Source organism: Hemibagrus wyckioides, linkage group LG22 (genome assembly GCF_019097595.1).
Source record: "Hemibagrus wyckioides isolate EC202008001 linkage group LG22, SWU_Hwy_1.0, whole genome shotgun sequence".
Taxonomy (NCBI): Eukaryota; Metazoa; Chordata; class Actinopteri; order Siluriformes; family Bagridae; genus Hemibagrus; species Hemibagrus wyckioides.
Genome location: NC_080731.1, coordinates 10,415,779 through 10,433,447, shown reverse-complemented (window position 1 = coordinate 10,433,447; position 17,669 = coordinate 10,415,779). Strand labels below are relative to the sequence as shown.

Below are 17,669 nucleotides of genomic sequence, written 5' to 3'. Positions count from 1 at the left end.
GTGCTTCAAATGTGCTGCGAATTTTGAAAATAAAAACAGTGTTATATATTATTTAATTTTAGACACTAAGGCTTATTTTACTATGCAGACTTAGAAATTGGTATTATTAATGGTATTCATTTTGACTTGGCAGAAATGGGTTTCTTGTCAGTGTTTATTTGCACACACAATTAACGTTACTGAAGTGAGTATAAGGTTTATTCAATTGCATTATACATTATGTTGTATATGAATGCACTGGCATAGACATCACCCTGTATTTTACACTTTTATCCTCCTTTACATTAAGACTACATGAATAATCTTGCACTAATCCTTACTTACTTCAATATGAACTATTGATAAGGTAAGGCATGTACTAATGAAGCGCTAACTACAAAGTTTTACTACAAAGAGTCTTGTAAATATTCATCTCCGATTAACAACCACCTTAAGTACATGTTTGGTAGAAACCTGCATCATTTTAAATTGGGTATCTAATTTGCCATATGCAGCATATACTATATATATATATATATATATATATATATATATATATATATATATATATATATATATATATGTGTGTATATATATATATATATATATATATATATATATATATATGTGTGTATATATATATATATATATATATATATATATATGCAGCAGTATATATGCATACACAAACTTCACTGGATGGCGCTGGATTATTTTCAAAATTTACATTCATCCTCCTTATCGGATTTAGGAAAACACACGAATCATAAACTGAATAAAAAAATCAGGTCTTCTAGCTTTAAATTTTTATGAACATTCACACGTTTCTCTCCTGTGCTAAGGAGGATCAATGTAAATTAAAAAAGTAATCCAGCACCATCCGATGATGTTTTTCACCGCAGCTGCATGCGGTAAATGTTATATTTTTAGACACGTACACATACCTTTAGCAAACATTTAGAGCTGAATCCAGTCCATGTTCACTTTTCTAAGTTCACCCCTAAAGTTTCCAGTAGTGTGGATTCTTCTTATTGCTTTTTTGGCTATAACAGCAATTTTTTCTTTCTTTTCTTTTTTTTTTTTAAATATCATTTGTGTTTTTCCCTCAGGGGACTTCTTAATAACACAACCATCTAGTCTGGTCTTGCTTGTCTTGTGTAGGAACTGCAATAAACAAATCCTATGCTGAGTCATACAGATGAATAATAATTATTTATACTCTATTAAAGGTTCTCTCAATAAATTATCATGGACTATGTTTTGATCAGTTGCACACAATAATACTGTAGTTATACTTAGCCGGTATTATGGTTATTGTTGTTAGATGCCTTCTTCACTACCAGGTGCAAACATTTTTTATCAATATTTGTCCTGCTATGCAGAAGAATCAATAGGAACACCACTTGTAGCCATGTTGTTTTGGTAAACCTACAGAAAAGCGGTGTGTGATGCCGTCTTTAGTGGATCACATACAGTAATATAAAGCGAATAAAATTATTAAACAGACTCTGCTGCTCAGACTCAGCTTTTTCAAAACGAACGCTCAAACAATTTAACAAAACATTGTTAAATGTGTTTAAAAAAATATATATTTATTTGTTGTTTGTGTGGGTAAGTGGTTGGGTGTGAATGATGGAAATAGCCTTTATTTATACATTATTGCACAGTGAAATTCTTTCTTCGCATATCCCAGCCTTGGAGGTTGGAGTCAGAGCGCAGGGTCAGCCATGATACAGCACCCCTGGAGTAGAGAGGGTTAAGGGCCTTGCTCAAGGGCCCAACAGTGGCAACTCTGGGGCTTGAACCCCATATCTTCCGGTCAACAACCCAGAAACAACTACAGATCTTATGTAGAATATCTAAACAACAGAATCCTGAAATTTTTTACACAATCAATAGAAGTATATTGATAATGCGATTTTACATACTCTAACATTTTAAATGTCATTTTAATGGTTTGACCATTCATTCGTTCGCTTTACCAAGTTTAATAAGTTGACTTCAGCTAGACCGCTCATTTCATTAGCCGCTAAATTAACTTTAGAGTTTGTAGAGAGGCCTTTGACTCTTTGCAATTTACTTTCAAACTTGCTTCCATCCTTATTATGTCGTTCCGCTGACCTTCAGTTCCTTCCATTATAGTAAGTAAAGCCGAATTTGCTGCGCTGGCATTTCCATCTGCTTAGTCATCATCACAACTTGTTTTCTGAGGAAATCCTAAGCAGAGGTAATGGAGTAAATATAAATAGCTGAATAAATCAATCCCAGAATAATAGTACTTAAGCGACACTTTCTATCATTTGAGAGAAAATGTGTTTGTATTACCGTTTAAAAGAAAATGATAAATTATTGCCTTAGCTAGTTTCTCTTGTATGTCTTGTTTATTTTGTAGTTTATTCCTTAGTAAAAAAAAGCAATAATAATATTGAACTGTTCTGAGAAGCTTTACAGCATCTCTGCCAAAGGCTGTGTACGGAGTGCGAGTCTGTCTCACTGACACTCAGTAACCATCAAGCCCTAAATGAATATGAATTTATTTGTATTTGATTGCAATTTCCAGTAGAAAAATGTGCCTTTTGCCCTGAGTTCTTACCAGACAGATAGTAGAAGGGTTTGATTTATCTTGGTTTCATCACAAAAACCTGTCATTTTAACAAGGGTAGACTTTTTATATCCACTGTCCAGAACACTGTATTTCCTTGTATTTTCTACACCTACACTTCTGTGTGTTATGATACATGCAGTGAGCTAAACCTTAGACATATAAGACATCCAGTGAGTCACTGCTCCAAGCCTTAACCCTATGATGTACATCTACCTGGACCTGGCTCAGAGGTTTACAGGAACCATGTGTAATTCTCAGAGAGCAAATTACATTTGCAGAATGTCTTGTTTTAGTGCCACGAATGTAGTTAACTGAAGTCGAATCTCATTTCTATACTTAATACAGGACATAAATACAGCATGGCTCGTTTATAGTGTTATCTACCCCGAGTGTCTGAACACAGCTGGACTTCTGTATAAAGTGTGCATTTCATTGACTCTGCTTGAACCTTGGCCTCATGTTCAACTAGAGGCAAGAAACTGGGTCAGAAAATGCAAATGATTGCAAATAAACCTTCCATGTGGACAATTAAATTATGCAAGCTTCAGGAAAGGAATCGTGTGAAGCAGTGTGAAGTTCTTTCAAACCAGCGTGCTTGATGTTTCTTTTATTCCCCTTCTAAATCAAGCTTTTAATTCTCCTGGGGAAGATGACTTTAATCTTGCTAAAAAAAAATGTTTTTTGGTTTTTCTTTATTTTTTACTTTTCATTTAATTATTCCCAATACATTTTCAATTGACAGTAGATATATTTGCTGTCAGGAAACCCAGGGACATGTAAAGAGCAGGGCAAGGAGGCAGAGAGAAGGCTGAGCAGTGTGGGTGGTGTACTCTGTCACAGCTGGATAGGCCCTGAGGAGTTATTTTTTTTTCCCCCCTCTCATTTATTTATTTATTTATTTATTTATTGCGTCTCAATTGATTTTTTTATGAGGCAGCCACAAGCAAACCAAGCCAGGCTTCACAGACTTCAAAGCATGCTCGTGTAGGGAGATTAGACCCTCAGGAGGGAGGTTACAGAGCTGAGGGCAAATCTCAAGCTCATTTTCACCCTAAATCAGTTACACTCATCAAAGCATGGGTGTATGAGTTATAGGAGAGAATTAAGAATGGGGGTGGGTGTTTGAGTTTTATTTATTTAATTATTTGCTTATTTATTTTGACAGCAACCATTTATGACTTGTGCTTTAAGGCCTGCTGTTGTTTTGGTGGCTAGCATGAATCATTGGTCAGGACAAGATTAGCTTTGTGTGCAACCTTCTGTGTGTAATCAAGCGCTCACACACTGGCCTGACATTCCCATTCACTCACAACCCTCTTTGTTTACTGCCGCAGCTGGTGCAATTAGTTTAGAAGTGTCTGTCTTGCACATACACACTCACTCACACTTACACACACACACACACACACATAGGCAGATGCAGTGTGCAGAGTAGCGGCAAAAGTCCAGGGGGTTATGTTGTAATGCATAATCCTTATTGACATATTCTTTCAGGGCTGTTGCAGAATTTGAGGTGCTTTGTTAAGTTTTAGTGGCTGCATTGATTAAGATACAGTTTCTCAGCTTCAGCTCACTTGTGTGAGCTGAGTTTTTGCTAGAGTTTTTTCCCCTAGTGTTTTGCTGAAGATTAGACAGAGCAGAAATAAAGCAGTATGAGGGTTTACCAGTGGCAGCTCCTTCATAGCTGGACGTGGGGCTGTTATAGAGGTGGGGGTCTTGTTGTACCTTTAAATAAGAGAAAATAGTGAGGAGAGAGGAATGAAATAAAATAAAATATGTGAAATAAATTTTCACTTTTTTAACAGACCCATTTTGCTGGCATATTATCACAACACGAACTTCATAGTATAAGAAACAAGTGTAAAATTGATCTGTCCACATATTGGCATTGGCAAAACACATTCTGTCTTACCGGCAGAATAATCTGAACAGTGACCTGGTCCCAATGAACGTTTGCAAAAATAAATAATAAATAAATAAATAAAAATGACACACAATGAAAACAGAATATATATATACACGATATCTGCAACAAGAGCAAAATTAGGTTGTCATAGAGAAAAAGTTCTTTCTCTAGATGTATATTTCACACATTCTGTCACACTCTCAGTGGGGAATATGGAGTGGATAATGTCTGTATATCAGAAATGTTTATGTACCACAGTGACCTTGTCCTTTGGTCTAGTTTCAGGACTTTTGTGTGGTTTTTGATACTGGAACTGGATCGGACTGGAAACCTGGCAAACAAAAAATGAAACAAAGTTGAACAAAAGTATGTCTAAAACTGCTCAGAAGGAGCTACTAGACTGTATGCTGCATGTCTGTGTGGTGTTGACTCTCAACTACTCTAAATTCACTAGATAATAAAAACATACTGGTAATTAAAACATAAGCCAAATGTAATAGCCTCTTAACTTAAAGTTGAGGCTATGCTATTATTACTTTTACATTATGTCATTATTACTTTTGTTCGAGGCTATGTCATTATCATCCTGCTCTACCAAAATCAATGGTCATGGGCTGCTGCTGAATACAGAAGATTCTTTTATCCTTATATAAGCCGGAGTATAAATCGGTTCTGCTTGTCATTACATCTTTTTTTAATGTTATGCAACACTTTATTAGAGCAGCACTAAGTGACTGATAATTGTCTACTCTGGTGTGTCTGAAGCGGCAATGTCTGATATACATGTGAACTATTTTCTTTTCACATCTAATTCACATTTTCTGTATTGCGGTTTTACGTACTGTTACGCTGTAAACAATATTATTATTTTTCATTTTTATATGATTTTTGTTGGCATAGATATGAGTTAAAATAACTTCTACCTCTGAGAAAGTTTCGCTTATCATATCAGCTGTGAGCTTTGCCTTTTCAAGAATTTTGTGCTAGGCATTCATAAACATACACCAAGAAAATTATTATTTACAAAGCTTTTTTATATCCTGCAGACATTTTTTCTTTGGTTTTGTGTGCACAAACATTTACAGACAGCTTACAAATGAGGCCAAAATGTATGGATGACACAGGGAGCTTAAATGGTGACATGACTAGTAGCATAACCTACTGGTTTGGGAACTGCACCATAAGCCATAAAAACCATGCAGTGTCACTGGAAGTGAGCTTCCCTTCTTCCAGGACATTCACAACAGACGGTGCCTGAGGAAGGCCTGAAGGATCATAAAAGACAGCAGCTACATGAACCATAGCCTGGTTATAGCTGCTCCCTTCTAGAAGAAGCTACTGCAGTTTTATTATACTTAAAGAAAGATTTTTTTTAACCTACAGGCCATAAGACTCTTGCACAACAGTGAAGTGTCATAGCTGGATATTAACAGCATTAAACCTTTGAACTGTAATGTACAGACTTTACTTGACGCTGTACATAAGACTCAAAAGTTACATTTGCTGCTGTACATACAGTATATTTATTTTATTCTATATCTGTCATTTGGCAACTTAGTGTCCTGTGGTACATACAGTGCATTATACTGTATATTGTATACTCTTTGCTCTGCTAGGTCTTTTTGTAACTGACTGCTTCAGCATTTATAGATTTTATCCTGTATAAAACTGTAAACTGTGATGTAACAAATCCAAAAGTAAATATTTGTACTTTACAGAGCCAAGTTTCTGATGTAGCTCAGAACAGCTGTCTTTAAACATTGCTTTATGGATTTGTAATTATTATGACATTGGACATTGCTGGAAATTTTGGTTGCTCTTGCCCTTTTGGTGTTTGATTGTACAGATTTGACAGCATGAAACAAAATCAACATTACACATGACAAATATATGAATACAAAAGTGTTCAACGTGTTTCAGGATAGCTTTTGGCTGAGAGGTTGCTGTTTGTTGCTCTTTCAGTCCTGAAGAACTGCCTAGGCAAAAATGTTCAATATACTACAAATACCCAAAGCAGTGTTTGCTCATTCCCTTCTGTAAACTTTTCTAAATTAATATCAAAAATTGTAGGAACCTTTAACACTGAGAAAATGCTCCCATCACTCACACTTGTGAATGACAGTGTGGTTCTTACATTTGTTCTCACTGTTTCTCTCTCTCTCTCTCTCTCTCAGGTGGACATGCTTGTGCCGACCAAAATCACAGGTATAATTACCCAGGGGGCGAAAGATTTTGGCCATGTGCAGTTCGTGGGCTCATATAAGCTTGCTTACAGCAATGATGGAGAAAGATGGCACATATATCAGGATGAAAAACAGAAGAAAGATAAGGTAAGGCTCTATCATGGACATCAAAGCTAAAAGATACTTAGGGTTTTTTTTGGCCTAAATATGGGATCTCCAGTCAGGGATATGGTAAAAACCTGACAATCTTTTTCCAAACACTATGTAGATAAAAGCCTGAAGCATTTTCAATCTTCTATACCTTATCAGATCCATTCTTGTGTCATGTCTCAGAGCACATTTACCAGAGCATCTTGCTCCTCTTCACTATCTCTTGCACACAGGTATTGTTATACACAGGTATGACTCCAATATGTTACAGACTTCTGACTTTTCATTTATTCCAGTGCAGTGACAGTGCTTTGAGCATGGAACAGCTTGGCATTGTTTACTGTAAATCTTACAAAAAATAATAGCAAAGCCTGGCATTAGGATTTAATTATTTGGAGAAAAAATGAGCTTTGATCATAATACCAAGATACACTGAATCCTAGTAAGTTCGTTGTGTGGCTTTTGAGTGTTTTTTTTTTAAGTGGTAGAGAAAACGTCTATCAGGTTTAAACATAATCAAATTAAATCGACTCACTATGGCCCCTATACTGCTGGGCTGGAGATGAGATCTGGAAGCTTGCATAATTAAATTGTCCTCATGGAAAGCATTTATGAAACACTTCTTCCATGAAAGCTTACCTCTTACGTGTGTAATATATATATAGCTCTCCTACAGTCGGTGGACAATTACCAATATAGATTATATTAAAAAGAGAAGATACTCATTAAAGCAAGCTGCCTAAGAATCTACAGGCAAAACCAAGCCCTGACAGCAGAAATGATATATAGTTAGTTATATAATCATAGCTCCTTGCACTGTATGTTTGCCAACTTTACACTTTCAATAAATGACATATTTCAAAGGCCATTTGTCAGAGCAGAGGACAAGTTCATTTCTTTGGATTTAGGCCACTGTCTAACATGAGCTCACTGAATTTGCACTTTATATAAGTTGGTCCAGACTAGCACACCAACACTTCAAACCTACAAATTAAGTTCACTCAAAAACTTTAATTTTAGAGAAATCTTGCAGTGGTAAAAAAAAAACGATGTGCTACCTTTTAGCTAAATCTTTTATCTTTTTTCTTACTTCAGAATATAGTACCGGAAGTCTGATGTTATTAAGGGCTGAGGCTGGCAATTTGAAAAGATAGTGAAATATTTCAATTCAATTTTTATCTTATAAAAGATGTAATAGTTAATAGTTATGTAAAAAAAAAAACAAGTAGAATGATTCGTATTTAATAATTTATTTATTAATAATTATTTATTGCAATATTACTGTTACTGTTCACTGTTTATTTCTTGCTCATGGCCTTGGTAGAAGTCAATAAAAAGAACAACTGCTCAAGTTGGGTCAGCATCAGTAACACTGGCTCAAGCAGTTTGTCCCATTAAAGCATAATTAAATTATGATGCTTCTGCAGCATCTGGAAGGCAATTCAAATGGGAAAAACAGCTGCAAAAAATTCTCTTTCCAAAACCAAAATACCCACCTCCTCTTCCTTGACTGGCCAATAAAATTATAAACAATGCTAAATAATCATCAGGAATCCAGAAGGAATTTTGACCATTTGACATGCAATTTCTTTGCTAACATTTCTTTATGTATTACATAGGTTTTAAACAGAACATCATTTCTCAATTGGGTTAAGAGTAAGTTTGGTTGGACATGCCTCTCTCTTTTTAGTTACCATATTCATTCAGTCAGTCTCTTAAAGACACTCTTCAGCAGCACAAACAGTTCAGTTTCAGAAGTGCTCCAGGCAAAAGCAATCAATTTGAATTAAATTCAAATGAAACAGGTTCTCCCATTAGCTACGATGGATGATGTTGAAAAATGTTTTCATGAAAAATGATTTTATGATTTGATACAGGCCTGAATTGTGAAGTAAACAATTAAATCCAGAAAATATATTATATAATATATTATAGTCATATTTCATAAACATGTTCATATCATATTTAACATTATAATTAATTATCTTATAGGTTTTAATTATATAAGTACTGAATTATTTCGTATTTCCACTCTCAGCCATTCATTTGTATTTTTTTTGGTAATTAATAAGGTTGTAAATAGAAACACTTTTACAACATTTTAAGGATTTGGGCGGCTTTATGGATCTAGCTGCTTGTCCAAATCCCACTATGCTTGTTTAAAGAGCTTTAATAGCATTTGCCATTGGCCATCTGGCACATATGGCTGTCCAGCCAGGTTCAAAGATGACTGTCTAGAGCTTCCCTAAGGAAAGCAGTGTAGTGAAGAAGTGAAGAGTGTGTATGTGCTTCAGTAGTGCTTGTAGATAAGCGATATAGAGTACATTCAGATAGTACTCTGAGAACATTTTGATATGCTACAGCCATTTTCAATATTTAGTAAAATTGATTACAAATTTTAAATCGCACATTTACGTATCGTAATCGTAATTGTATTCCGACTACTAACCTTAAATGGAAGGAGTTTACTAACCACTGTGGATGGAGCGGTTTTCCAGGAGTCTAATACGGAGATCGAAAAAGCTGCCAGATGAGAACATCTGCAGCATTCCAACAATCAGGATTTTCCAGTGTCAAGCTGGAAGCCTTTACTCAGTAAAAGGCACATTCCCGCTGATTTAGAGGACGAGATTATACGGTTAGGTAAAATTGAGATTGAACTATTTGGCCTGAGTGTCAGGTATTACATCTGTAAGGAAACCAGGCAATTTTCATCACATGAACAATTTTATCCAGTGAAGCACAGTGGCAGCAACTTCCCGCTATGAAATAGTTTTTTCAGCAGCAGGGACTAGGGGTTTGTCAGACTTGAGGAATGATGAACAGACCCTAGAACATACAGAGATATTGTTAAAGCAAAACCTCAAGAGCTTCCACAGCCTCAGATTTGGACAAAGATTCACCTGAAACACACAGTCAAAACAACACAGAAGTAACGTTGAGTGTTGTGAATGTCCTTGAGTGTCCCAACCAGAACCTGGGCATGAACTGGAAAGAATATCTCCTGAGTTACCTGAATCTGGTACCAATACAGAGATTTTCCACCTCTCCGCTTGTGCAGAGCGGAAGGAAAATTCACTGTCCGGTGCAGTGGTTAGCATCGCTTCCTCACAGCTGCATGTTCCCCAGTAATCCTTATCGATTCTGAATCCATGCTGACCCTGACCACAATGAAGCTGAACAAATGAATGAAAAATCCATGCATGCTAACATTGTAGCATCACATAAAAAGAACAAAATACTAAATAAATAGTCTGGATACTTGAATAAATGAGATTTAGAATTGGACAGAATAAACGGAAGGATCATTGATCTGCCTTTTTTAACATTACTTCCGACTGGAGTAAGTGATTAACTTCAAGGCTTTCTGTAGGTTGAAAGAGCTAACAGGGAGTTCTTTTCCTTGGCCTAAGAGTTCTACTAAGCCCCAAGAGATTTTATCTGATATTGTACACAATACCAGGCATAGTCACACACAGCAATAAATGATTGGTGTTTAATGCAACAATGAATTAATTAACCTCCATAAAGATATATCCCCTCTTGGTGAAAGGATGGAAGTGCACCAAAAGAGGGTAAGCAGGATCGCATGAGAGTAGATACTGGTCAATTAGCTCTCTGTCCCTATGTGCATATTAACCCTGTCTTTTGGTCTTATTGGGTTTAAAAAAATGATTGCTTGGCTCACAAAGTCAAGTTTGATTAGCAGTTTCACGAATTCTCTAGGGTCTGATGAACATGTGAACAGACTGCTATGAGCAGCAAGGTATAAGTCTTTCTCATCAGATGTAATTGGAAGCTTGATTAATTTGACAGCTGCCTTGTCACTATTTTGATTAGACCATTATTAACAGACAAGCAGTTTTACTGTAGTTCACATAGTATTCTCTGAATAATATGCAAAATGTATATCTGAATAATAAGATGAGACTAAAGGTGGGTTAACTGAATAAGAAGTCAGAGATCTCTCCATATAATTTCCAATATTAACAAGTATCACTATGGCCTTTTATTACCTCTTACATGAATAAATACATTTAGATATGAAATTTCTGTAATATATTTCACCTGCAGTTAATGTTCCTTGGTGATATTGCTATTAAATTAGTGTGACCCAAATTCATGTCATTGCTGGAGCATGCCATTTGAGAAACGGGGTACATGGGTGTAGAGCAGTGTCTGTAACCCCAGCTATTACCTTTCTACTTTTTAGACAGCAAAAAAGATATGTCAGTTTTTGGTAGCACATTAAATTAGGGTTCACTTACTAAGGTAATATTATTAAATGATTTAACTTGAATAAACATTGTACTTCAGAATTAATATTGAAGTACAATAACATATTAACATAAGTAACATATTTAATAATAAACCAATAATTAACACCTGCATTAAAATTGAATCCACAACAGTTGATATAAATAAACAACTAAATTAATATTTTTTGCAAAATTCAGAAGTAATTTCAAATATTTATACCTGGAGACCAATGTTCAGTATGTTTTCATCATTTCATGTAACATATTCTTACGTTCTCATTTATGTGTAATAAATATTGAAGTTAATGTTTTGTTAATGTAATGTTAATGAAATGAATAATGTTAGTAATTGTTAAAAACTGTAATGTAAACTGATAACCCAATTATTTATGTTTTTTGTGATTAAGAAAGTAATTCATGAGTTAACGCTGAAATGCGACTTAAATCAATATAAATTCATTCTCCATTAGATCCACCTTCACATTAGAAATTGTGTAATGGGAAAAACTCAGAGTAGAATGTTCTATCATTTGTAAGCTATTTTTTAATATACTTATAGCTGTAGGGGTCACAGTCCAGGCCTGACACAGTCTAGCTAAAGTGAACTGCATTACATGCCAGCCTCATTACAGGTTTTTACTGACATTATCAAGGCTGGCCTGCTCTGTCCAGAAAAATAATAGCAGCTGCCATTCCTGACATTACAACTCTTGATTTAGCCACCGCTGTATATGAGTGCCTGGAATTGAATAGCCCAATGCAAACAGTTGGATACATTAAATTCCTTTACTTGTCTCTTTAGTTTGACTCATGATTGATGTAACTAACATACATAGACAGTGGGGTCCAAAAGTCTGAAACTACACTGAAAGGCTGTGGAAGGGAAGAAATAAACAAACATTTTTGATTTAGAAATATTTCAAACTAAAAAAAAATTGATATTTACCAAAAATCAAAAAAGGGTTTGATTTATTTAGCAATAATATGGCTTTCATCATATGAGGCATATCATTCATTTCTTTTAGCCGTCTATTTATTTGGTTATATAGATGCAAACAGATGAGACTATTAAATTTTTTATTTCACTTTATATCAAGCATTGTGAATAATCAATAATAAATTTAGCAGATGATTCTACATATACACTATATTGCCAAAAGTATTCGCTCACCCATCCAAATAATCAGAATCAGGTGTTCCAATCACTTCCATGGCCACAGGTGTATAAAATCAAGCACCTAGGCATGCAGACTGTTTTTACAAACATTTGTGAAAGAATGGGTCGCTCTCAGGAGCTCAGTGAATTCCAGCGTGGAACTGTGATAGGATGCCACCTGTGCAACAAATCCAGTCGTGAAATTTCCTCGCTCCTAAATATTCCACAGTCAACTGTCAGCTGTATTATAAGAACGTGGAAGTGTTTGGGAACGACAGCAACTCAGCCACGAAGTGGTAGGCCACGTAAACTGACGGAGCGGGGTCAGCGGATGCTGAGGCGCATAGTGCGAAGAGGTCGCCAACTTTCTGCAGAGTCAATCGCTACAGACCTCCAAACTTCATGTGGCCTTCAGATTAGCTCAAGAACAGTGCGCAGAGAGCTTCATGGAATGGGTTTCCATGGCCGAGCAGCTGCATCCAAGCCATACATCACCAAGTGCAATGCAAAGCGTCGGATGCAGTGGTGTAAAGCACGCCACCACTGGACTCTAGAGCAGCGGAGACGCGTTCTCTGGAGTGACGAATCGCGCTTCTCCATCTGGCAATCTGATGGACGAGTCTGGGTTTGGCGGTTGCCAGGAGAACGGTACTTGTCTGACTGCATTGTGCCAAGTGTAAAGTTTGGTGGAGGGGGGATTATGGTGTGGGGTTGTTTTTCAGGAGCTGGGCTTGGCCCCTTAGTTCCAGTGAAAGGAACTCTGAATGCTTCAGCATACCAAGACATTTTGGACAATTCCATGCTCCCAACTTTGTGGGAACAGTTTGGAGCTGGCCCCTTCCTCTTCCAACATGACTGTGCACCAGTGCACAAAGCAAGGTCCATAAAGACATGGATGACAGAGTCTGGTGTGGATGAACTTGACTGACCTGCACAGAGTCCTGACCTCAACCCGATAGAACACCTTTGGGATGAATTAGAGCGGAGACTGAGAGCCAGGCCTTCTCGTCCAACATCAGTGTGTGACCTCACAAATGTGCTTCTGGAAGAATGGTCAAAAATTCCCATAAACACACTCCTAAACCTTGTGGACCGCCTTCCCAGAAGAGTTGAAGCTGTTATAGCTGCAAAGGGTGGACCGACGTCATATTGAACCCTATGGATTAGGAATGGGATGTCACTTAAGTTCATATGCGAGTCAAGGCAGGTGAGCGAATACTTTTGGCAATATAGTGTATATATATATATAAGCTATTAAGACTAGATTGGGTGTGCTGATGCACTGCAGAAACAGCCTTTCACATTGCAGCATATGGAACAGGCCAAGAGGGCAGCAAGAACCGCCCAAGCCAGCTGCCAAGGAATAAAAATAAAGTCATGCTTCTATAAAGTATTATTTATGTCCTCAATAGACATATTTTTTTCTAATTAACATGAATTCAAGCGAGAAGTATTATTCAGTCACATATTACACACCTGCTAGTTATTATTTACCTAGTGAGATTGTTACCCTATCATATTCACTAACCATTATGTCCTACAATCAATATTACATCTTTTGCAAGATGTTTATCTAAAAAACCCAATATATCACAGTGTTTTAACATATGCATTAACACAGATGCCCAAAAGCACCCTCATTTAGCATTTGAGGTCAAATGTCTATATAGATATCTAAAATATCGATATATACACTCACTACCGACTCGATGAAGAAAGGAACACCTGTACACAGCCAATCATGTGGCTGCAGCTCAATGCATAAAATCATGCAGATGCAAATAATAAGCTTTAGTTAATGTTCCCATCATACATTATAATGGGAAAGAAAGAAATATATTCTCATTAACTGTGGCATGGATGTTGGTGCCAGATGGGCAGTTGACACCTTTTCTTCCTGTCTTCAGTCTCACTCCACACCACCAAAGACACACCCATCACTTATCCAATTATGAATTAGTACACTCACTTAATACTTATCAGTACTGCCATATTTACTTCTTTTTGGACATTCTGCCATTTAATTTTTAAATTGTTTATGTTTTGTTGCATAATGCCACTTCACACAATTATTTTAGATTAGTGTCATTTAGACATGTAGACACTTCTCTGCCTAGTCATTTTTCATCATTGTTTTCGACATTGATTTTTCCATCACATGTCATTAAGTCACTAAATAATGAACAGATATTAACAAAGAATCTGCTACAGAAGCCAACATGGTACGTGTTTAAAGAAAACTGTAGGTCACTGAACTATGGTCAGTTCTTGAATACCTTTATCATTTCTGCTACAATATGATTTGGCTAAAAAAAAAGTTAAGGATATTTGGCTTTTGGGTGAAATTTATGGAAAATGTAAAAAGTTCACGCTACAGTGATATTATATCATGAAAGTAGGGCATTTAAGTAGAAGCATGCAATGGTGATTTCCTCATCTCAAACAATTTATTGAAACAAAAGCCAACAACAGTGGTGGGTATACCACAACAAAAAATGTCAATGTCTCAATAATTTGTCATGTGCCCTTGACCATCAATTACAGCTTGACAACGACGTCTCATGCTGTTCACGAGTCAACTTATTGTCTGTTGAGGCATGGCAGTCCACTCTTCTTGAAGGGCGGCCCTCAGGTCATGGGCGTCGCTAGGCCATTTTTAGGGGGGCTCTAGCCCCCCTACAATTTCAGCTCAGCCCCCATAAAAATTGTGCGATTCTTCATAAACTCTACACAAATTGTTGATCGCCTCAGTCCCCTTTAAATTTCAGATGAAAACGGTGGCAGAGTTCGGCTTTTCTCCGTCTTTCAGCGCGTTCTTCAATCCGCAGACCGCGGCGTCACAGAGCGAGGATCAGAGGACAAGTGTGTGTGTGTGTGTGTGTGATCAGGAAGATCTTTGGCTTGTTCAGTACTCAAATGTTATACACATCTATGCAGTGGAATGCTGCAATAAGTTTACCATCCTATCCTGTTAGTCAAACCTTTATTATAATTAATTTATTAAATTAATTAATGAATTATTATTATTATTTTTTTTTTACTATTATACCCTCACTGGGGGCTGAGCCCCCCTTAAATGAAAATCCTAGAATCGTCCCTGCCTCAGGTCATTGAGGTTCTGGGGTGCAGGGTTACAAGCCTCTACACGGCGACTCAGCTGATCCCATAGCTGGAGCATTGTCGTCCATGAAGATGAAATTAGGCCTGTGTTGTTCATGCAGGGGCACAATGACTGGATTAATGATGTTATTCAGGTAGTATTGGTTTGTCACTGTACCATTCACAAGATGTAGGGCAGTTCTGTATTGAGTAGACACACCTGCCCAGACTGTAACACCACCACAACAGTGGCTGATGCATAGCGCTCTCCTTGACGTCTCCAACATCGTTGGCGGCCATCATTTCTGCTCAACGTGAATTGACTTTCATCAGAGAACAGCACTGAGGCCCACTGGTCCCTCGTCCAGTGTAAATGTCAAACATCCTGTTTGAAGCATGAAGAGGTACTGTTGATCAATTGTTAGGTGTGGTCTTGGTCTCATGATGTCAAAATGTGAAAAGCTTGATGAAGAGGACTGTTTAAATACCGATTCTAATTGAACCAGAAAATGTATTGGTCGATTCATGGATCAAACACCAGTTGTGAATTTTGCCGTTAAGCACCTTGTTAGAGAACAGCAAGTTATGCAAAATGTACTGAAACACTGAACAGTTGGACATGTGCATTCAAAAGTGTAGAGAAGGTCAAATTAAGTTCACCTGTAAAGGTTATAGTGCATTTTAGGTGCATCCTGAAATTTCACCCGAAAGCCGAATATCCTTAACTTTGTGTGAGTAGTGTAATTGTTTATATTGACACAGTGTGGCTTGTTATTTATCCCAATATATATGAAGTTAAATAGAATGAAACTGATCCTTTGTTACACAAAGCACCAATGAGCAGTGGTAATCTGCATGCCACATGAAATTTCATACTGGAGGTTTGGCAGATCTCCTTGGGTTAAGCATTTTTACCTACAAACTAGTGAACTTTGAAACACCAGAGCTGCCAGTGCTGCCTCTGGGAATTGCCTGACCCTCTGAAGAAGGTCATGGGAATTTCCACTTGTCAATCCCTGACATTAAGTAAATACAAAACACAACTAGTGTGGCACAGTGCTCCCCACCTCTCACCATCTGTGCTGCACTGTGCCACTCCCTCACACCCTCCTGCAGCACTATGCCAGGCCTGCTGCTCCACCGGCCCTGTACCCAGCTGCTAGCTGTATGGAGATTACATCACTCAGCCTTAGCTAAGCTTCACTTCTGAACCTCCTCAAGCTGCTGAAGCTCGTATCTGATGAGAAAGCACAGGCCCTGAGGGAGCAAAATGAAGTGAGTGGGGTTGGCGGTGTGTGTGATAGTATGACAGTGTGACAGACTCACCATGATAAAGAGCATGTGCATATGCATGAGAAGCAGAGATGTACAGAAACGTAATATTCTTACAATAAAATTATAAACTTCATCGTAAACTAACCATTGTAGATGGCTGCTCAGTCCGCCTATTCATTAAACCCTTGCCACATCTTCTATAAAGAATGCATATAGAATAAACACGGGCAATGTCTTAGTTCTAAATCTCTTAATATAAAAATGAAAACATACATATATTGTATTCCATGGCTTCCATCATCAGATTAAATTGTTCATCCAGTTTACAAAGCACACATAAAAATCTTATTAATCCATATGTTCTATTCCCTATTTTTTTTTAGCTTGAAGCCAAATAACTGATTTTTTTTTAAAATATGCAGAATCTGCCAACTTTGGTAGTGTGAACTGCATGTGAACACTTTAACTTGAATAGATGCCAAGAAATTCAAGTTAAGCACCTTCATTTTGTGACTCTGAGGGCTGTATTCAGATTGAGCAACATACGTTCAAATTTTATGTGTGTATTTACGTGGGAACAAGTTTTCTGTAATCAGGGTTAGGCTTACACAGGTGCTTAAATTAAACTAAATTACCTCCATGTACTTCAAACTTCCGAGGTTGCCAATTTTTTCTTGAGTAGTGTCCAAGGCAGGGCAATCAATAGCATTTAGGCCGCCACCTTTAAACACAAAAAAATCACAGGATAGAAAATTGGAGACTGAGAAAGTATGGATACGTAGGATTAGAAGTACAACAAGACCTCTTGGCCACTAATGATCACTCTGAAGTGGAGTGATCATCAGTCACTTACATGGATGACATCAAATGCTACTCCAGGTGTGAACAAGCTGTCGACTCATTAATCCACCTTACAAGGGATCTACAGCGAGGACATCAAGATGTCACTCAGATTTGGTAAGTCTGGTTGCATGGTGCAAAGACAGGGAAGGTGATCATGACTCAAGGAGTGGAGTAACCACATGGCAAGATAGTATACATAGAGGCCCGCTACAAG

General features: G+C 37.1%; 1 protein-coding gene across 1 annotated transcript in view; it reads left to right on the top strand.

The window, feature by feature from the left end:
* edil3a (EGF-like repeats and discoidin I-like domains 3a) overlaps positions 1–17,669 on the top strand; it is a 176,933-nt gene that overhangs the window by 151,581 nt on the left and 7,683 nt on the right. The window contains exon 9 of the mRNA XM_058375476.1: positions 6,665–6,820. Within this exon, the coding sequence (XP_058231459.1) occupies positions 6,665–6,820 (156 nt within the window). The remainder of the gene's footprint in view (positions 1–6,664; positions 6,821–17,669) is intronic.